Below are 23,390 nucleotides of genomic sequence, written 5' to 3' on the forward strand. Positions count from 1 at the left end.
AGGAACCACGACAGATTAAATAGCTTTTATTGAAAATATATTCTAGAGTAGAATATGATCAAAAGTTAACATTTCACTTTCAAAAACAAGTACAAATGGCAATTTGAGAATGCTGCCCTATTTAAATAAAAATATACTTTTCTAAAAAAAACTAAACATTGATATTCTTGGCAGGAGTCATATTCGGCATCAGTGCAAAGGCACACGTTAAACATCTTGAATAAGTACATTTTAAAAAGTTATTGAACTCAATTACAAAATGTTTGGCCATAACATGACCTGACAGTGCAACTGACTGTCAGCCACTCCCCTCGGCCAACTGATCACATGACTTCGTAGCCACTGCGAATGCCCCCCATCAACATGCAGGCGAATATGATTCCCATGATCTGAAAACACACAAAAACACAGTTAGAAAACATGCAAAATTGTGTGCGTGTTGAACTAGCATCTACAACCAGCGACTCTTCCAAGCCCAGGATTTGTATGTGCAAATGTATATACTTGGTTGTGTGCGTTTGCTCCTACCTGCAGGAAAGCAAGCACCAGTGCTGCTACAATGACCCACATGATGTTCTTCTTCAACAGCTTCTCTACAACAGTTTCACACCCCTACAAAGCAATCCGAGACAAACGTCATTCCCGACCCATACACTGTTCTGGAGGTATTTTTGCTTGGATGAATTGGTATTTTATTTCACATTTTCATAAATCTACCACTGGGTTGGACCTTACCGTCTGGTGTATCTTGAGTGCATCCCCCATGGCCCCCTGACCACAGCCAGCGGTGACATTGATGCAACAGGAGTCTGGAACAGAGTCTTTCACAGACCCAAACTTGCCTTTCCAGTCAGTGGCGTTGGTCACGCCACAACATTTCAGCTGGAAGAAGAACAGCAAGCATGGTGAGAATAAGTTTGAGCATGACACGGGTAGACAGATGGAGGAAGAGACAACAGCAAAATGAGGTAGTAAGGTTGTTGGTTAGATGGGGGGGAAAACACAGACCGGAAGCAGGGCAGGATATTGCTTAATAATGTCAACAGAAGACAAGACAAGATAAACATGGCATAGAAGACTCACACTAAAAAGGATAGAGTAATGTTACATGGGGAGGTGCCAAATTAAGCAAATAAAGTCCAAAATACATCTTAACATTATGACAAATGGCTTGACATTTGCAGAGTCAAAACTGCCATCAAAGTAGTCACACCCCTAGACTTTTTCCACATTTTGTTATGTTACAGCCTGAATTTAAAATGTATTAGAGACTCGTCACCACCAAAATGTGGAATTATGGTTTTTCAATGTTTAAAAAGATTGAATGTCTTGAGACAATAAGTATTCAACACCTTTTATGGCAAGCCTAATTAAGTTCAGGAGTAAAACATGCTTAACAAGTCATAAGTTGCATGGACTCAGTGTGTGCAATATTAGTGTTCATGATTTTTGAATGACCCCCTCATCTCTGTACCCCACACATACAGTTATCTGTAAGGTCTTAGTCGAGCAGTGGATTTCAACCACAAAGACAATAAGTTTATCAATGCCTCACAAAAGGGCACCTATTGGTAGATGAAAAGAAAGCCGACATATAATATCCCTTTGAGCATGGTGAAGTATTACACTTTGGATGGTGTATCAATACACCCAGTTAGTACAATGATACATGCAGCCTTTCTAACTCAGTTGCTGGAGAGGAGGAAACCGCTCAGGGATTTCACCATGAGGCCAATGGTGACTTTAAAACAGTTAAGAGTTTAATGGCTGTGATAGGAGAAAACAGGATGGATCAACAACATTGTAGTTACTCCACAATAGTAACTTAATTGAGACAGAGTAAAAAAGGAAGCCTGTACAGAATATAAATATATTCCAAAACATGCATACTGTTTGCAACACGGCACTAAAATACTGCAAAAAAATTTGTCAAAGCAATTCACTTTTTGTCCTGAATACAACGTTATGTTTGGGGCAAATCCAATACATTACAGAGTACCACTCTCCATACTTACAAGCATAGTGGTGGCTGCATCATGTTATGGGTATGCTTGTAATTGTTAAGGACTGGGAAGTTTCAGGATAAAAAAAAGAAACAGAATGGAGCTAAGCGCAGGCAAAAACCTAGAGGAAAACCTGGTTCAGTCAATGCCACCAGTCACTAGGAGATTAATTCACCTTTCAGCCATCTAAAACAAGGCCAAATCTACACTTCTGTTGCTTACCAAGAACACAGTGAATGTTCCTGAGTGGCCGAGTTACAATTTAGACTTAAATCAACTAGAAAACCTATGGCAAGACTGGAATATGGTTGTCTATCAATGGACAACAACTGATTTGACAGGGCTTGAAGAATTTAAAAAACAATAAAAAATTGGCAAATGTTGCACAATCCAGGTGTGGAAAGCTCTTAGAGACTTACCCAGGAAGACTCAGCTGTAATCAATGCCAAAGGTTCTTCAACAAAGTATTGGTGTGAATACCAATTTAAAAATGAGATTTCTCCATTACATTTTTCAATACATTTACTGAAATTCCTTAAGACATGTTTTCACTTTGTCATTATGGGTTATTGTGCATAGATGGGTGAGCATTTTGAATTCAGGCTGCAACAAAATGTGGAATAAATCAAGGGGTATGAATACTTTCTGAAGGCACTAAGTGGTGTCGCACATTACTACACCTAAAAATATCAAATGTATGTCAGTTGTTTCTTCGGTCAGATGTAATGGTTGATACTAACGTCAACTTGCAGGTTGTCCAGGGCCTTCTTGAATTCAGCGGTGCCATTGCTGTACTTGGTGACCATGTCATTGAGACCATCATGGACAATGACTGTCAGCTAAGTAGAGAACAGAAACATCATTTAGTAATTCCATCTGTTAACTATGTTGATACTATATAGACAGTAAAGTTACTGTATAGACACATAGATGTGTAAAAAAAGCTGCCTGGAATACCCGAGTATACCTGCCTGAGTATACTCACTTTGCCTCTGAAGACATATCCAGCGATGGCAGCACCAATCTCAATGATAATGATCAGACCCAGAAGGATAGAAAACTTAGGAGAAAATAAATGATAAAAACTTTTTTTTTAAATGACCGCAGAGTTCAGATAGATACACTACGTGACCAAATGTACGTGGACACCTGCTCGTCAAATCTCTCATTCCAAAATCATGGGCATTAATATAGAGTTGGTCCCCCCTTTTCTGCTATAACAGCCTTCACTCTTCTGGGAAGGCTTTCCACTTGATGTTGGAACATTTGCTGCAGGGATTTGCTGCTTCCATTCAGCCACGAGCAATTTTGAAGTTGGGCACGGATTAGGCCTGGCTGACAGTCGGCGTTCCAAATTATCCCCTGGGTGTTTAGTGGGGTTGAGGTCAAGTTTTTCAACACCGATCTCAACAAATAATTTCTGTATGGACCTCGCTTTGTGCATGGGGGCATTGTCATGCTGAAATAGGATAGGGCCTTCCCCAAACTGTTGCCACAAAGTTGGAAGCACAGAATTGTCTAGAATGTCATTGTATGCTGTAGTGTTATGATTTCCCTTCACTGGAACTAAGGGGTTTAGCCCAAACTATTAAAAACAGCCCCAGACTATTATCCCTCCACCAAAATTACAGTTGGCACTATTCATTCTGTCAGGTAGCCTTCTCCTGGCATCTACCATAACCCAGATTAGTCCGTCGGACTGCCAGATGGTGAAGTGTGATTCATCCCTCCAGAGACCACGTTCCCACTGTGCCAGTGTCCAATGTCGGCAAGCTTTACACCACTCCAGCAGACGCTTGGCATTGCGCATGGTGATCTTAAGCTTGTGTGGCTGCTCAGCCATGGAAACCCATTTCATGAAGCTCCTGATGAACAGTTAGTGCTGACGTTGCTTCCAGAGACAGTTTGGAACTCTGTCTTGAGTGTAGCAACCAAGGACAGACAATTTTTACACGCAATGTGCTTCAGCACTCTGCAGCCCCCTTCTGAATTTGCATGGCCTACCTCTTCGCGGCTGAGCCATTGTTGCTCCTAGATGTTTCCACACACACACGCTCTTTTTTGATGATTGAAGGACTTAACACATTGATAAATTGATAAGCCGATGTACTGAACATTAAGGATTTAGATTGAGCTACTGTAAAATCCTTCTCTAATTCAGGTAACAAAATCTGTTATGTCTGTCGATGTAACAAACACTGCATTCACTACAGAAAAAAGTTTGCCTAGATGTAAAAGTATGGAGCGTTGTCAAATGTTTGTTCAGACTGCTTTTCAACAAGATCAAACATGCATGCAGTTAATGGTTTGGATACATTACGTTTTGTTTGGAATACCAGGGTGACCACCATGCAGCAGCCCCCTCCCCTAATACAGGTTGTCATGTGTAAATATGCCATGGTGGCCATGCAATAGCTCTACTTCATAAATGTCATGTTATGTGTACATACCATGGTGACCATGCAGTAGCTCTCCTTCCAGGCGCCACAGCAGCCAAAGAAGGCGATGAAGAAGACGATGACCCCCACCACGATGAGGACCAAGGGGGCTGATGAGGCCGAGACATTATTGATCACTACGGTGCTGTGGAGAGCCACCTGAACCAAAACTCCCAGCACTACCAGAGCCAGACCACACAGCTAGAGAGAAATAAATGGAGAGATGGAAGAAAGAGTTAAATGATGAGGTCACAGAAATATACACAAATAATTTTACATCATGCATGCATGGGCTTCTACAATCATTGAATATCTGTTGTTGTACAAACACTTTGAAATATGTCATGTGAACAGGATCGTACTTAGCCTAAACCCCGAACATGTACAGCCAACTTTGAAGTCTGTACAACTGAATGATACATTGGTAATAAGTACTTTCTTGCCATTTATAAGTATGTCAAATTTCAATCAATTGTGTTTATAAAGCCCTTCTTACATCAGCTGATGTCACAAAGTGCTGTACGGAAATATGTAAATGTCAGACAAGTGTACATCAGATCCGGCCTTTTTCCCGTGTTTAAGTTATCATTTAAAATGAACTAATACAGGAATGATCAAGGGCCCTAATGCGAATAAGTCATTTACTGATTTTTTTGTGTGTGAAGACACTCATTCTAGAATGACAGTTACGATCATGGTTATTTGCTAATGGCGTCCAGCCCTGGTCATTTAAATAAACAAACAACCGGAGTAGGTTGAATAAACAGGATTGTCACACAAACACACCTCTGTATGCATTGGGTGACAGGTGCTGGACCGATTACAGCAAGGCTGTACTACATGGAGAATTTATGTATTAGGATATAGGCCCAATCGCACTGGTGTGTTGCTCACAATCAGAGATGACAGGACAGGCTACTAGTTATCCAGGATACTAGTTACTAGGTATGATGAAATTATGGAAGTAACAAAACATGTACCATATCCTAATTTGAGCCATAGTTTAGATTGGTTTAGGCACCAGGTCAAATGTGGGTTATATAGCATGTTTGATATATCATCACTTTGTTTCAAAGTGTTTTGACTCAGATTTTATGAAGACTTCCTATTTCCCCCTTTCAAAAAAAGTCCTGGAAATAAATGTGCAGTAGCTCCAGGAACAGCTCGGAGAACTCGCAAAACTGGTCGAACCACAACCGATCTGACTTTCGGTCATGTATCAAGATAAAACACCTAGACAATATAGCCTAATATTAACAGGAGGAAGAACCCAGCAAAACCTACACCCACAATGGCAGGTCAGTTCCGTGGAATATCACTGGTGTGATAAGTCATTGCCCCAGTTTTTTTTATCCAGGTGCATCCGGTCCAAACTCAGGTCCTTTCATCACAGGTAATACCAATGTAAATATTTGGCATGGGTTAGGAATAGGATTGGTCAATTCCTGGTTTCTATATAGTGGAGACAGGTAGGTACACAGAGGGATGAAAATGATAACATGAAGAAGAAAGAGGCCATGACACTAATTGTAGCCTTACAGCAATACAAATACTCATTAAGATTATCATGTAAAAAATAAAATGTACAGTGTGTGCCATTAAACACCTGAGAAGAAAGAATATAAGAAATCAAATCGTATTGGTCACATACAACCACATCTGCTAAATATGTGTATCGAAATGCTTATGTTTCTAGCTCCAACAGTGCAGTAATATCTAACGATATAAGAAAATACACAAAAATCTACAAAGTTAAATAAATGTAATTAAGAGAAAGATTAGGAAGAGCAATGTCAGTCTGTAATATTAATATATACAGTGCATTCGGAAAGTATTCAAACCTCAACTTACAGCCTTATTCTAAAATGGATTAAATAGTTTGTTCCTCATTCTACACACAATACCCCATAATGACAAGGCCAGTGTGTTCTTGGGGACCTTCAATGCTGCAGACATGTTTTGGTACCCTTCCCCAGATCTGTACCTCGACACAATCCTGTCTCGGAGCGCTACAGACAACTCGTTCAACCTCATGTCTTGGTTTTTGCTCTGAATTGCAGTCAACTGTGGGACCTTATATAGACAGGCGTGTGTGCCTTTCCAAATCATGTCCAGTCAATTGAATTTACCACAGGTGGACTCCAATCAATATCTCAATCAAGAAACAGCAAGGATGATCAATGGAAACAGGATGCACCGGAGCTCAATTTCAAGTCTCACAGCAAAGGGTCTGAATCCTTAAATAAATAACATTTGTTTTACAATTTTAATACATTTCCAAACATTTCTAAAAACCTGTTTTAGCTTTGTCATTATGGGGTATTGTGTGTAGATTGATGAGGAAAAAATGTATTTTTATTACTTTTAGAAAAAGGCTAATGTTTGGGAAAAGGTTGAGGGGACTGAATACTTTGAATGCACTGTATGATGGGACATATAGACAATATATGGATAGAATATGTAGTATATCTGTAGAATAGAATAGTAAATGTACAGCAATAGTTACAGGGCCTATTCCTACAGGAAAGTATGAACATAGGGCAGCAGCCTTTAAGGTGTGGGTTGAGTAACCGGGTGGTAGCAGACTAGTCACCGTGACTAAAGTTCAAGGCAGGGTACTGGGCGGAGGCCTGCAAATGGTGACTAACACACCGATGGTCTTGATAGAAGCGTTCTCGCTCTCCCTTGGGCACAGCTTTGATGCACGTACACCTTCTAGATGGTAATGGGGAGGGGGGGGGGGCAGGCCGTGGCTGAGGTCCTTTATCTTTTTCTTGGCTTCCTGTGACACCGGTTGCTTTAGATGTCCTGGAGGGCAGGCAGTGTGACCTCTGGAGAGCCCTGTAGTTGTGGACGGTGCAGTTGCCATATCAGGCGGTGATAGTGCCCGAAAGAATGCTCTCAACGGGGCAGCTAAAAGTTTGTGAGGATCTTAGGGGCCAAGCCAAATTGCTTCAGCCTCCTGAGGTTGAAGAGGCGCAACACCGCACAGCTGGACCATTTCAGATTGTCAATGATGTGTACACCAAGGAATTATAAAACTTTTCAAAGTCACTGCAGCCCTGTCGATGTGGATGGGATGTGCTCCCTCTGCGGTCTCCTGAAGTCCACAATCAGCTCCTTCATTTTGTTTACGTTGAGGGAGAAAATGTATTTATTTTCCTGGCACCACTCCGCCAGGGCCCTCACCTCCTCCCTATAGACCGTCTTGTCATTGTTGGTAATCAGGCCTACCACTGTTATGTTGTGTTGTCTGCAGACTTAATGATTGAGTTAGAGACATGCGTGGCCACGCAGTCATGGGTGAACAGGGAGTACAGAAGGGGACTGAGCATGCACCCTTGTGGGACCCCTATGTTGAGTATCAGCGTTGCAGAGGTGTTGTTGCCTACCTTCAACACCTGGGGGCAGCCCGTCAGGAAGTCCAGGACCCATTTGCACAGGCCGGGGTTCAGACCCAGGGCTCAGAATTCAGTGATGCGCTTTGAGGGTAGCTAGGTATTCCCCTTGTCCAGATAGCGAAATGCTTGGCGGACGTAATCGCACTGCCTTATCCTACACTCGCATTAACATCTGCTAACCATGTGTATGTGACAAATACATTTGATTTGATTTGATTTAGTGGGGCAGTATGCAAATTGCAGTGGGTCTAGGGTGTCAGGTAAGGTGGAGGTGATATGATCCTTAACTAGCCTCTCAAAGTGTCTGTGACATGGCTGGTTTTCCCTTTAGAGTCCATGATTGTCTGGAGTCCCTGACACATACGTTGTGTCTAAGCCACTGAATTGCGACTCCACTTTGTACTGCCGTTTTGCCTTACGGAGGGCATAACTGGACTGTTTGTATTCATCCCGTGCTCACAGTTACCTTGCCGTAGTTAAATGTGGTGGTTCATGTTTGCATTTGTGTGCGAATGCTGAAATCCATCTATGGTTTGGATAGGTTTAAAAAAATAAAATAAAAATGTCAGTGGGAACAATATCCCCAATGCACTTCCTGATGAACTCAGTCACTGATTCAGTCTATACGTCAATGTTATTCTCAGAGGCAACCCGGAACATATCCCAGTCCGCGTGATCAAAACAATCTTGAAGCATAGATTCCAATTGGTCAGACCAACGTTGAACTGTCTTTACCATGGATAGTTCCGGTTTTAGTTTCTGCCTATAGGAAGGGAGGAGCAGAATGGACGCGTGATCTGATTTGCCGAAGGGAGGGCGGGGGAGAGCTTTGTAGCCGTCCCGGAAAAGAGTGTAACAATGGTTGAGTTTGAGGCGCGAGTTGCACAGGCGAGATGTTGATAAAACTTTGGTAGCATTTCCCTCAGATATCCTTTATTAAAAGTTCCCAGCTACAATATCAAATGTATTTATATAGCCCTTCGTACATCAGCTGATATCTCAAAGTGTTGTACAGAAACCCAGCCTAAAAGCAAGCAATGCAGGTGTAGAAGCACGGTGGCTAGGAAAAACTCCCTAGAAAAGGCCAGAACCTAGGAAGAAACCTTGAGAGTAACCAGGGTATGAGGGCTGGCCAGTCCTCTTCTGGCTGTGCCAGGTGGAGATTATAACAGAACATGGCCAAGATGTTCAAACGTTCATAAATGGTCAAATAATAATAATCACAGTAGTTTGAGGGTGCAGCAAGTCAGCGCCTCAGGAGTAAATGTCAGTTGGCTTTTCATAGCTGATCATTAAGAGTATTTCTACCACTCCTGCTGTCTCTAGAGAGTTAAAATGCGGCCTCAGGATATGCGGTTTCCAGTTTGCACAAAGTTCAGTGTAGTTCATTGAGAGCCGTCGTGGTATCTGGTTGAGGGGGAATATACACGGCTGTGATGATGACCGAAGAGAATTCTCTCGGGGGGTAATGCGGACAGCATTTGATTGGGAGGTATTCTAGGTCAGGTTAACAAAAGGACTTGAGTTCCTGTAAACTGCCACAATGACGAATAAAGGATACAACTTAGGAATGTCGTATTTCTGGTCCAAATGCTGGTGAGTGACCGCCAATCTAATATCCAAAAGTTATAGGTAATAATGCAAAAAACATTGATCAAATAATGTGAGAAATAACACACAAAAATATAAAGTGTAAAGTTGCTTAGGAGCTAGGAACAAGACAGAGATCCCACCCGCGAACTTCGATATGTCTGTACAGTATATTATGTTTAACGATATATTGAAACATGACAAATAAACAAAATTGTATATGTTCAATATTCATGTTTATATTTTTCTACATTTGTAAATTAAAAGGTTTCAAAAGTTTTTGAAATCAAAATGCTACTCACATTACAGAGCAAGTGGTAAAGCGTCATAGGTCACCAAAGTTTGCTTTGTAGCAGAGTATGTAAGGAGAGTGGAGCTTGAGCGTTCCCAATTTGACTGGAGTGTGGAGCGAATTTCCCCAAAGGCTGGAACATTGGGCCTTCTCGCCCTCTCCAATTGTGCACACTTCACGATCTCAGGACATGCCCAGCATGCATTTGTAGGCTACTTGTGTGCTGCTATAGCCCCTTGCTTTAACTACCGTCATGGAGTTAGCTAAATAGTTTCATGAAGAAAGTTGTTAATGTTTGTTATATTATCTATTCAATACACTGTCATTCATTTTGGCACAATAGGCCTGACATATTACCTCGTTCAGAGACGCTTTCCGTTTTGGTAGGGTTATTTTGACTAAACCTTTGGTCCAACTATAAAAAAATAAATCAAAACAACTCTGCATCCATGCCCAGCCTGGCAAGAGTGGCCCGGCAAGCGTGTTTCATTCTGAGTAAGTCAAACACCTATATGCACAATAATGATTTAATAAAAAGGAAATGTTTAAATGTTGGGCGCTTAATGTTCCTGTCAGCCTAGTGTGCCCCACTCACAAAAGCTTCACAATTTATTTATTTGTAATCTAAATCCTTCTTAGTCACCTTCAAAACCATGTAGTTTGGTTTCACTACTTCAAAACCAAAATGGTAGGTCCAGGTAGTAACAAAAATAGATTGATGTTTGTTAAATGGTTAAATGGGGACAGAGCGATGCGCATGCAGGTTCTGACCTCTTATTACAACATAGCCCACGGATTAGTCAAGAGATCTTAACTTTTCACATGAAGGCTTTGTATCAGTGAATGCAGACCATTAAAAAAAAAGAACCAAGTCACATGATATTTTCACAATACTTTGAACAGGTCACAAGACTCAGATTCATCACATGCTCCCTCTCTCTCTCACTCACCCTCCCTCTCAAGTCATTACTTCCTCTTTCAATGGAATTTTAGAAGTTAAACATTAACACCATTTTTTATATTTTCCAATAGGAATGTGTGTGCGTATGTGTCCTGGGTCAGCTGACAGACTCCTGTGTATTGGCCTTACAAGACTAAGTGATGACAGTCTTGGGGAGTTGGAAAGAAATAGCTTAAATAAATACACATAACCAGCTATAGGCTACATATAAACTGGGTCAAGTAACTAAAATAACAGTTTAATGCCAAACAATTAAGAGGCTCAGAAACTGAGGTAAGCTAACAGAATGTAAGAAACCTTGCTCTCGGTCCCACACCAAACATAAAAATGTCCTTTTGTGGCATAACTAACTACATCACAACCGACAGTTGGAGGCAGCTTGTATAACTTTTACAGCTGTAAAGAGTCATGATGATCACATGCCCTTTTCCAGATGTTTATTTTCAGTATTAGTGAAAATAAGACACTTTTCTTAATAAGTCTACCAATTACCTAACTTGTCTTGAACATATCACATGGACCAAACTAATACACCACATTAAAACTACATCAGTTCGAGGAACTGTGAAACTTCCTTAATGAATCATGAGATGTGTTAACTGAGTGTCAGAGGCATTTCACAATCAATCTAAATGAAGGTTGTATTAGTGCCACCAGATGTACAGAACTCAAAAGGCCAAAAGCAGTACATCCTAGCCAGTCAGGATACCAAACCTCCACCTGCATTACTCACCCAGAAGATGAAGTTGAAAAAGAAGAGTAGGTACTTCACACATTTCATTCTTCCCTCGACACCCATGGTGAGTCCGGATCAAGACCCTGGCTCAAGACAAAGAAAAATACATTTTAACTAGTGAGACTGTAAAGAACTATTATTACAAATACAAAATTGTGTGGAGGAGTTTTAGGATATCACTTGTTGCTTCATCGCCTAGGCTTAGATCTCGTTTAGCTCTGCTAAACACACAACAGGACAATGACCCATCACACTTCCAGGCTGTGTAAGGGCTATTTGACCAAGAAGGAGAGTGGTGGAGTTCTGCACAATCACCTGACCTCAACCCAATTGAGATGGTTTGGGATGAGTTGGACTGTAGAGTGAAGGAAAAGCAGCCAACAAGTGCTCAGCATATGTGGGTACTCCTTCAAGACTGCTGGAAAAGCATTCCAGTTGATGCTGGTTGAGAGAATGCCAAGAGTGTGCAAAGCTGTAATCAAGGCAAAGGGGGGATACTTTGAAGAATATAAAATATATTTTGATTTGTTTAACACTTTTTTGCTTACTACATGATTCCATGTGTTATTTCATAGTTTTTATGTCTTCACTATTATTCTACAATGTAGAAAATAGTTTAAAAAGTAAGAAAAACCCTGGAATGAGTAGGCGTGTCCAAACTTTTGACTGGCACTGTATGTCTACATTCATGTTAGTGAGCATTTCTCCTTTGTCAAGATGATCCATCCACCTGACAGGTGTGGCATATCAGTGTGATCATTACACAGGTGCACCTTGTGCTGGATGCAATAAAAGGCAGCTCTAAAACAGGCAGTTGTAACAACACAATGCCACTGATGACCCAAGTTGAGGGGTCATGCAATATGCATGCTGACTGCAGGATTGTCCAACAGAGCTGTTGCCATATAATTTAATTTCTCTACCATAAGCCACCTCCAACATCATTTTAGAGAATTTTGCAATACATCCAACTCTTCTCATAATCACAGACCATATGTAACCACAACAGCCCAGCACCACCACATCTGCAGGTGAAGAAGCCAGGATTGTCTAAAACCAGCCACCCGGACAGCTGATGAAACTGGGGGTTTGCACAACCAAAGAATTTCTGCACAAACTGTCAGAAATAGTCTCAGGGAAGCACATCTACGTGCTCGTCATCCTCACCAGGGTGTTGACCGGACTGCAGTTTGGCTTCGTAACTGACGTCAGTAGGCAAATGCTCACCTTCGATAGCCAACGGCATGCTGGCGAAGTGTGCTCTTCATGGATGAGTTCCGGTTTCAACTGTACCGGGAAGATGGCAGACCTTGTGAATAGAGTGCCCCATGGTGACGATGTGGTTATGATATGGGCAGGCATAAGCTAAGGACAATGAACACCATTGTAATTTACCGAAGGCAATTTAAAAACACAAACATACCGTGATGGGGTCCTGAGGACCATTGTCATGCCATTCATCCGCCGCCATTACCTCATGTTTCAGCATGATAATAAACGGCCCCATGTCACAAGGATCTGTACACAATTCTTAGAAGCTGAAAATGTCCCACTTCTTCCATGGCCTGCTACTCAGACATTTCACCCATTGAGCAGGTTTGGAATGCTCTGGATCGACATATACAACAGCGTGTTCCAGTTCCCACCAATATCCAGCAACTTAGGACAGCCATTGAAGAGGATTGGGACAACATTCCAAAGGCCACAATCAACAGCCCGATCATCTCTATGCGAAGGAGAAGTGTCGCGCTGCGTGAGGAAAATGGTGGTCACACCAGATACTGACTGGTTTGCTGATGCATGCTCATATATATATATATATATATATAACCAACAGATGCATATCTGTATTCCCAGTCAAGTGAAACCAGTAAAATCTTAGAAATGATTACATGTTGTGTTTATATTTTTGTTCAGTGTCTATTGGGTGACAGGTCATTAAGAGGCCACCATAGGCTATTAAGTTAATTGTTTGTAATCTGCCCCATTTCAGGTTAGGCTACTTTAGTTCACAGAGCTTCATCTGGAAAGGCATGCAGGGTTGGATTTATGGGTAGGCCTTAGGGGGCTTGGCCCGCCCTACCGTACCCCCTTGCCCGTAAAAATAAAATATTGAGCATTTATTTGACTGAGACGCACGCCGACAGAAAGATTCATCAACTTCAGTTAAAGCATCCAAGCGAGCGAAACAGCGCTCCTCTGTCTCAGAATGTGTAGACCTTGTATCTAATGCTGTCTGGACCAAAAGATGTCATGATGCCGTCTGGCCAGAAATAGTATGACATCTTTTGGTCCAGACAGCATCAGATACATGGGCTACATATAGGGAGGCGCTGTTTCGCTCGCCCAGATGCTTCCTCTGTTGATAGTTACAGCAGAGAGGAAGAGGCAAAGCGAGAGGGATCACGCTCGCCAAAATATGTCCAGGATAAACAAAAATGAGTTCATATGGGAATTATATGCAGACCTAAGCTTGTCGCCTGCCTCTTGCCTTTGGGACAAATACTCCCATTGTTAGGTCGGAGACATGAGCATCTTGTCATTATTTACAGATCTCTGGTTTCAGCCTCTTGCGAATTGGAAAGTAACATTGGCCGGTTCACAGTGCATTGTTAAGAGTCATTCATTTAGACGGTTTGCCAAGGAGATCTTAGTCACACAATTTTACATCTAAGATGTTTGATGCAGTATTTTTAATGAACAAATGTGCATGAAAACTTTCTCGTTGAATGAAATAATTGTGTGAAAAATCCCACTGTTGACCAATCACTGACGAAGGGGCGTAGGCGGCTATGACTTTGGTTTGCCTCCAGAGAAACGTTGTGCCGGAACAGCCGGAAAAAAACTTGCTGACGTCCAAAACGAACAATAACGTCACAAATTGTTGTCATAATATATGCACAAACTCTTCCGAACTTTTTCGGCTGGCAAGCATGCAGGACGCCTTTAGGATGCTGGGTTGCCCAAGGTAAATTGATGTGTCAACAAAATTATACAGTTACTCCTGTCTGAATAGAATCATTCAAAAATACTTCACCAGGGAGCATGACCAGAGAATCATTAGCATAAAAAAATATATATATTTTTTAATTGCTGTTCAGTGGTATATAGTACTCAAGTAAAAATAATTTAAAAGTACTATTCAGTTTTTTCTTTAGGCATCTGTACATTACTATTTAGATTTTGGACTAGTTTAACTTCACTATATTCCTAAAGAAAATAATGTACTTTTTACTCCATACATTTTCCCCTGACATGCAAAAGTACTCATTACATTTTGAATGATTAGCAGCTTCCTGCCATCCAGGACCTCTATAACAGGCGGTGTCAGATGAAGGCCTCAAAAATTGTCAAAGACTCCAGTCACCCTAGTCATAGACGGTTCTCTCTGCTATCGCATGGCAAGCGGTACCGGAGTGCCATGTCTAGGTCCAAACGACTTCCATCCCCAAGCCATAAGACTCGTGAACACCTAATCAAAGGGTTACCCAGACCCCTCTTTTACACTGCTGCTACAGTGTTTATCATCAATGCAGTCACTTTAAATCTTGTACATATTACCTAGACTAACCAGTGCCCCCGCACATTGACTCTGTACCGGTACCCCTTGTATACAGCCTCGCTATTGTTATTTTACTGCTGCTGTTGAATTATTTGTTACTTTTAATCTTCCTCTGTCCAGTGAGTGTTCTTTTGCCCATCTTAATCTTATATTTTTTATTTCCCAGTCAGATATGGTATTTACTTTGCAACTCTGCCTAGAAGGCCAGAATCCCAGAGTTGCTTCTTCACTGTTGACGTTGAGCCTGGTGTTTTGCGAGTACTATCTCATGAAGCTGCCAGTTGAGGACTTGTGAGGCGTCTATATCTCAAACTAGACCCTAATGTACTTATCCTCTAGCTCAGTTGTGCACTGGGGCTGCCCACTCCTTTAATATTCTGTCTAGAGACAGTTACGCGTTCTGTGAAGGGAGTAGTACACAGCGTTGTACGAGATCTTCAGTTTCTCACATTGAATAGTCTTCATTTCACAGAACAAGAATAGACTGATGAGTTTCAGAAGAAAGTGCTCTGTTTTGTTTCTGGCCATTTTGAGCCTGTAATCAAACCCACAAATGCTGATGCTCCAGATACTCAACTAGTCTAAGGCCAGTTTTATTGCTTCTTTAAATCAGAACAACAGCTTTCAGCTGTGCTAACATAATTACAAAATGGTTTGCTAATGATCAATTGGCCTTTTAAAAATGATAAACTTGAATTAGCAAACAATGTGTCATTGGAACACAGGAGTGATGATTGCTGATAATGGGACTCTGTACGCCTATGTAGATATTACATTTTTAAAAAGCCGTTTCCAGCTACATTAGTCATTAATAACATTGTATTTCTGATCAATTTGATGTTATTTTAAAAGGGCAAAAAAATGTTTTCCTTCTTTCAGGAACAAGGGAATTTCTATGTGACCCCAAACTTTAATGGTAGGAATAGTTTGCCTAATAAGGAATGTGGGTATACTTTTACTTTTGATACTTAAGTATATATTAGAAATTACATTTATTTTTGAGACTTAAGTATATTTAAAACCAAATACTTTTACTCAGGTAGTATTTTATTGGGTTACTTTCACTTGAGTCATTTTCTATTAAGGTATCTTTACTTTTACTCAAGTTTGAATAGGCTAGTTGATATAATATTGGAAAGTCGCTAGCTACAGCTTTGGGCCAGACCCAGTCATAATTTTAATACGTTGAACTTCAATAGCTAATGAAGACGGCTTGAAAGGGAGGCAGACAGGCGGAGTAGAGATGAATGTGATCGAAAATGCAAGTTCTTTCATCAGGATATTTTCCACTGTTTTTAATTGTCGGCTTTCTGCCTATGCATTTTACTTAGTAGACTATGGAAGATAGATATGCCGACTGCGGCACTGGCCTATAGTCTATTTCTTTAGCCTCCAATGGAGCACAGTGTATTAATGTGTCCATATGGCAGAGGCTAGTGCTCTCGCCATAGTTGAAATAAAACTAAGATTTGTATCATTTTACTTCAGATGTTTATTACTCAACACATGACAATGACTTTCAGAAATGAAAACGTTATTGAAATGAAACTGTTCCACGAAAATTGCGCATATAAAAAAATCATAACTGGCACGCAGATCGGTAGAAATGGTAGGCTAAAACGTAAGCTTTACCAAACTTGAAACACACGAGCTGCCTATGTTCTTTACTATTACACCCATTAAAAACATGTCAACGCGCAAGTGCCTGCACACATGGGGTCCAGTGAAAAAACGTGCACGCCGATGGAAATCAAAGATCCGTACAATTGATTCGTTCTGCCGCTAGCCCTGAAAGGCCTCGTATGATTGACGTGACAAATGGGTTTATTAAATTAATTACATTTAAAACAAATCATGAGTAAACAATTGATATTGGAACAATTACTGACTGGGGACCGTAATAGGAATTCGGACTTTTTTTAAAATTCTCATTTTAAAAATCAAGACTGCGACACCCATCGCTGAGGCAACAATGACCAACCAAACCGTTAATCAGAGGGCGCAGGATACAATGTAACTATTGTTCTAGCTTATCGTTAGTAACCAAATTCAATTAGTTAAATTGACTACTAAGTAACCGTAAAGACAAAAGGTATATTAGACTACAGCTTTAGTTAAACGTGACGTTTCCGCATTCTCAAAACCAAACTTTTTTTTCTTCCTTTCTCTAACCTTTTCTTTCTTTATTGATTTCAGATTTAACAGTCATAGTATAACATCAAAGAATTGAAAAACAAACTTGAATGAAATAACACTTACCTTTGTTTTCAAGTTGGAAAGTGGAGGCGGCGAAGCGATGTGAGGCGTTGGTTGAAATTTGGAAACAAGTTGTTGGGGAAGTTGACGAAGCAATTCTTCGTTTTATAAGCCCCTCCCTCTCTAAATCGCACTCCATGATCTAATCTGGTTCCACAAAGCATAAAAAAGTGGTCATGGAAAATGACGGTCAACAACAAGTTTCACTATCATCCACAGTACACACAGTAGCAGTTCCATGTGCACAACAGTTATTAGGCCTATCAGTTGAGCCTGTAATATTTCAAGGTGTAGCACTATTCATTTAATTTAATCAGTGATGCCCTAGCCTGTAAAATGTACACACTTCTTAATGTAACTGTAGGCCTAAAACAAATGTGTAGTAGACTTAATTTAGTGACGACTGAAATAATTAAATCAATCCATTTGTTGCGCTCAATACAGAAGTGCTCGGACGAAACAGACGCGAGGCTACTGTTTCGCTAGAACAGATTGGGGTATGTTTCAGGATATATTTGATAACATTGAGGAGTTACCACAACAGTCACAGGCTTCATCAATAAGTGCATAGACAATATGACCCCCTCCGTGGCTATAACAACGTATCCCAACAAAAAAACATGGAATACAAGCAACATCCGCGCTGGGATAAAGGCTAAAGTTACCGTTTACAATGAACGGGACATGGACACACATAAGATATCCTACTACGACCTCCGACGAGACATCAAACATGTAAAAGGACAAGATAGGAGGAAGGTGGAATCATATTACATCGGCTATGTCGTATGTGGCAGGGTATGCAGACGATAACAGACAACAAACGGAAATCCTGCCATGAGCTAACCAGCGATACAGAACTCATAAACGAGCTAAATGCCTTTGATGCTCGCTTCGATTAATTTTACACCGTGCCTTGCGAGAAAGCACCTGCTTTTCCAGATGACTGTGTGATCTCGCTCTCCCAGGCCGATGTGAGCTAAATGTTTAAGCAGATTAACAATCACAAGGCCACCGGGTCAGACGGAATACCAGGGCACGTTCTCAAAGCATACACAGACATTTTCAATCTGTCCTTGTCCCAGTCTGTAATCCCAACATGTTTCAACCTGACCACCATTGTCCATGTTCCCAAGAGCGCCAAGGTAACAGCCTAAATGACTATTGCCCTGTAGCACTCACATCTGTAATTATGAAGTGCTGGTCATGACACACATCAACACCATCATCCCTAGAGTAGAACCTCTCCAATTAGCATACCAATTGCATTTCACACTGCCCTCTGCCACCTGGACAAGAGGGGAAATACAGTGCCTTGCGAAAGTATTCGGCCCCCTTGAACTTTGCAACCTTTTGCCACATTTCAGGCTTCAAACATAAAGATATAAAACTGTATTTTTTTGTGAAGAATCAACAACAAGTGGGACACAATCATGAAGTGGAACGACATTTATTGGATATTTCAAACTTTTTTAACAAATCAAAAACTGAAAAATTGGGCGTGCAAAATTATTCAGCCCCCTTAAATTAATACTTTGTAGCGCCACCTTTTGCTGCGATTACAGCTGTAAGTCGCTTGGGGTATGTCTCTATCAGTTTTGCACATCGAGAGACTGACATTTTTTCCCATTCCTCCTTGCAAAACAGCTCGAGCTCAGTGAGGTTGGATGGAGAGCATTTGTGAACAGCAGTTTTCAGTTCTTTCCACGGATTCTCGATTGGATTCAGGTCTGGACTTTGACTTGGCCATTCTAACACCTGGATATGTTTATTTTTGAACCATTCCATTGTAGATTTTGCTTTATGTTTTGGATCATTGTCTTGTTGGAAGACAAATCTCCATCCCAGTCTCAGGTCTTTTGCAGACTCCATCAGGTTTTCTTCCAGAATGGTCCTGTATTTGGCTCCATCCATCTTCCCATCAATTTTAACCATCTTCCCTGTCCCTGCTGAAGAAAAGCAGGCCCAAACCATGATGCTGCCACCACCATGTTTGACAGTGGGGATGGTGTGTACAGGGTGATGAGCTGTGTTGCTTTTACGCCAAACATAACGTTTTGCATTGTTGCCAAAAAGTTCAATTTTTATACTAGATTTCAGCGTTCAACACCATAGTCCCCTCCAAGATCATCACCAAGCTAGGGACCCTGGGACTTAACCCCTCCCTCTGCAACTGAATTTTGGACATCCTAATGGGTTGGCCCCAGGTGGTGCGGGTAGGCAACAGCACATCTGCCATGCTGACCCTCAACATGGGGGCCCACCGGGTGTCTACTTAGTCCCCTCTTGTACTCCATGTTTACCCACGACTGCATTCAACACCATAGTGCCCACGAAGCTCATCACTAAGCTAAGGACTCTGGGACTAAACACTTCCCTCTGCAACTGGATCCTGGACTTTCTGACGGGCCGCCCCCAGGTGGAAAGAGTAGGCAACAACACGTCTGCCACGTTGATCCTTAACACTGGGGCCCCTCAGTGGTGTGTACTTAGTCCCCTCCTGTATTCCCTGTTCATCCACGACTGCGTGGCTAAACACGACTCCAACACCATCATTAAGTTGTGCTGACGACACAACAGTGGTAGGCCTGATCATCGACAACGATGAGACGGCCTATAGGGGGAGGTCAGAGAACTGGCAGTGTGGTGCCAGGAAAACAACCTCTCCCTCAATGTGAGCAAGACAAAGGAGATGATCGTGGACTACAGGAAAAGGCGGGCCGAACAGGCCCCCATTAACATCGACGGGGCTGTAGTGGAACGGGTCCAGAGTTTCAAGTTCCTTGGTGTCCACATCACCAACGTACTATCATGGTCCCAAACATACCAAGACAGTCGTGAAGAGGGCATGACAACCCCCCCCCGAGACTGAAAAGATTTGGCATGGGACCCCAGATCCTCAAAAGGTTCTACAGCTGCACCATTGAGAGCATCCTGACCGGTTGCATCACCACCTGGTATGGCAACTGCTCGGCATCTGACCGTAAGGCACTACAGAGGGTAGTGCAAACGGCCCAGTACATCACTGGGGCCAAGCTTCCTGCCATCCAGGACCTATATCATAGGCGGTGTCAGAGGAAAGCCCATAAAATTGTCAGAAACTCCAGTCACCAAAGTTATAGACTGTCTCCTCTGCTACCGCACGGCAAGTGGTACCGGAGCGCCAAGTCTAGGACCAAAAGGCTCCTCAACAGCTTTTACCCCCAAGCCATTAGACTGCTGAACAATTCATAAAAATCGCCGCCGGACAATTTACATTGACACTCCCCCCCCCACCCCTTGTACACTGCTGCTACTCGCTGTTTAAATAAATAAAATAGATAAAACTGTAAACCAAATTCCTTTCCCGTCATCTCTCCTCCTTCCTCAGGCTTCTTTTTTACTTCTTTGGACTTTATATGGCGGTTGGCAACCAACTTTACGGTGCATTACTACAACCGACTGGAGTGCGGATGTCAGTTCATCTTTCAATCACCCACGTGTGTATATGCTCCTAAACACCAATGAGGAGATGGTAAGTAGGTATATGCTCCGAAAAACCAATGAGAAGATGGGCGCATTGAGCATCACAAATATTCTAGCGCCTGGCCACGCAAATGCTCGCTAAGTTACGAGAGCAGTGTAGGTGTACCGCTAGTGACACGAGTGGTGTGGTCAGCATGTTAGACCAAGGACCTGACCATGGACTATAGCAGAAAGAGGGGAGAGCACGAGTAGAGATCTTTAAGTTCCTTGGCGTCCACATCACTAAGGACCTAACATGGATCCACACACACCAACACAGTCATGGGCATGGCAGCACCTCTTTCCCCTCAGGAGGCTGAAAAGATTTGCCATGTTCTACAGCTCCACCATCGAGAGCATCTTGGCTGGCTACATCGCCGCTTGGTATGGCAATTGCACCACCCTTGACCGCAAAGCACAACAAAGGGTGGTGCAGACAGCCCAGTACATCACTGGGGCCGAGCTCCCTGCCATCCATGACCTTTATAGCAGGCGGTGTCAAAGGAAGGCCTGAAAAATTGCCCGACTCCAGCTACCCAAGCCATAGATTGTTCACTCTGCTACCGTCCGGAAAATGGTACCGGAGCATCGGCTCAAGGACCAACAGGCTCTGAGACAGCTTCTACCCACAAGCCATAACTGTTAAATAGCCAGACTGCTAAATAGTCAATTAATGGTACCCAAACTATCTGCACTGACCCTTCGCTCACTCACTAGACTTTATATACACACCATATACACACTACACTGTCACACAAATCCCTCACATATTCAAACACTACATACACGCACATACACACACACATAACACACATCCCGACACAACACAAACAAACACACACACTTTTACAATCATCATTTGCTGCTGCTACTGTTATTTATTTTCCTCTTATTATTATCTATCTGGATGCCTTGTTACTTTACCCTGCTTTCATGTACATAAGTACCTCGTACCTCTGCACATTGATCTGGTACTGGTGCTCCCCGTATATAGCTCCATTATATAGGGCAGGGCAGGCACATATAGGAGTGAGCTGATCAGAGCTCTAAAAAGCTGTGTTGCATGGGGATGAGGTTTTCGAAGGCCAGGGGACGTAGTCATGATCACAATTCTGAAAGAGTTCACATGGTGATTCATAAGTTGGTCCCATTCAAACTATATCACATGGTGATAATCTTGTAGTGTGAACATTTTATTTTAATTTAAGATTAAACTATATAGGCTCAACAACATTAACCTACTCACAGACAATATTGTAATCAATGTCTACAGAGTTTCTATTTAGAAAAGACCAAAGAGAAACAAGACCAAATTCTGTTATGGGCTACAGATAGTGCTGTTCCCTGTGACATAGGGGATGATATCAGAGGATCTCTGAGTCATGTAGTGCTTAGTGTTTCTCTGCGGAAAGCTATATCCTTCCTGTACCACAGAGCGACACTACACAGAGCGGCCTACATTAATAATGGACTAATCAGTGATAATAATAATAAGTTATTACATTTCTACATTACAATTTCTACAGACCTTTTCATAGGGAGTAGAGGGGAACGAGGAAGTGGATATTATTGCCAAGCAGGCTCTTAAACATCCTTATGTTGAGATGGAACTGTCAATCAGTAAAGCAGAAACCAAGGGATTAATAAGAATAGTGGTTAACAAATAAGTGGCAAGAGTTGTGGAACAGGGTGTGTAAGGGAAGACACCTGTATAAGATCCAGGAAAAGGAGGGGGCAGAGAGGTCCTCAGGCCGAGAGAGAAGGGAGGAAAGTGTAGTCACAAGGCTGAGACTTGGACATACAAGGCTTAATAGTACATTGAAAGTGGTGGGGAAACATCCGACTGGGAGGTGTGATCATTGTCAGAAGATGAAGGCAGTGGAACATGTTCTATTTCAGTGCCAGAAATATGTGAGAGAAAGGGAGCAAATGTTATTGGATTTGTGGAGTAACGGGGTTGAAGAACCAGGATAAAGTGAACTGCTGGGGAAATCTTCAGGGGATGTAGTATTTAATGATGTATTTCATTTCCTTAGGGAGATTAGATTATTGGGTAGGATTTAGACCTTCACTGTCTCTGGTCCACACTCCAGTCCAGTTGGTGGCAGTAATGCACCTTCAAGTTGGTTGCCAACCGCCATATAAAATCCACAGAAGAAGAAGAAGAAGAAAAAAAAAAGAAGATGAAGAAGAGCTTTTCATATAATCTCAAAGCGATTCAAGAGCAAAAAACAAGCAGGCAATGTACAGTATCATGACAGGTCAACCAAGAGAGGCGAAGTCTTTGAATGCTGCATCCTCTGAAGATGGAGAGGGTCAGTTCATGGCTTGAGTGAAGGGAGCTGGTCAGAGGATGGTAGACAAAGGTGATGGAGTCTGCTGATGATCTTGTAGAGGGCAAGTCTTGGAACCAGCCTGTCTTATAACCACTGGGCTTCCACTCTGTGTAGCCCCCACTTGGTTGATGCCTCAGCAGCTCTGGGCATCAAAAAGCTCACCACACAAAGTTCAGAATAGTAGCCAGTCGTCCTCACTACAAGCCCTCTAGGTGCATTTTTTAAAACTAAAACATTAACTAGCTAGCCAAGCCAAAAATATTTAACCTGTCAGTCAACCGCAAATCCGTGGCTCAAAACCACCAGATATG

The 23,390-nt window shown here is 42.0% G+C and overlaps 1 protein-coding gene across 1 annotated transcript; it reads right to left on the reverse strand.

Annotated features, from left to right (window-relative positions):
- Positions 1-9: 9 nt before the first annotated feature.
- Positions 10-17,381, reverse strand: LOC109869183 (CD63 antigen). The gene is made up of 8 exons (XM_020459133.2): positions 17,243-17,381; positions 11,419-11,504; positions 4,454-4,642; positions 2,989-3,063; positions 2,744-2,842; positions 736-882; positions 529-612; positions 10-389 (listed from the first exon to the last, which is right to left on the reverse strand). The coding sequence occupies exons 2-8, from the start codon at positions 11,482-11,484 to the stop codon at positions 324-326; spliced, it is 726 nt and encodes a 241-aa protein (XP_020314722.1). The 5' UTR covers positions 11,485-11,504; positions 17,243-17,381; the 3' UTR covers positions 10-323.
- Between the last annotated feature and the right edge of the window lie 6,009 nt (positions 17,382-23,390).

This window comes from Oncorhynchus kisutch, linkage group LG24, assembly GCF_002021735.2.
Source record: "Oncorhynchus kisutch isolate 150728-3 linkage group LG24, Okis_V2, whole genome shotgun sequence".
NCBI lineage: Eukaryota > Metazoa > Chordata > Actinopteri > Salmoniformes > Salmonidae > Oncorhynchus > Oncorhynchus kisutch.

Coding starts and splice junctions, on each gene's coding strand:
- LOC109869183 (XM_020459133.2), bottom strand. CDS start 11,484: ATGGGTGTCGAGGGAAGAATGAAATGTGTGAAGTACCTACTCTTCTTT. Junction 4,643..11,418: donor TTTTCAACTTCATCTTCTGG/GTGAGTAATGCA, acceptor ATTTCTCTCTAG/CTGTGTGGTCTGGCTCTGGT. Junction 613..735: donor CACTCAAGATACACCAGACG/GTAAGGTCCAAC, acceptor ATTGCTTTGTAG/GGGTGTGAAACTGTTGTAGA.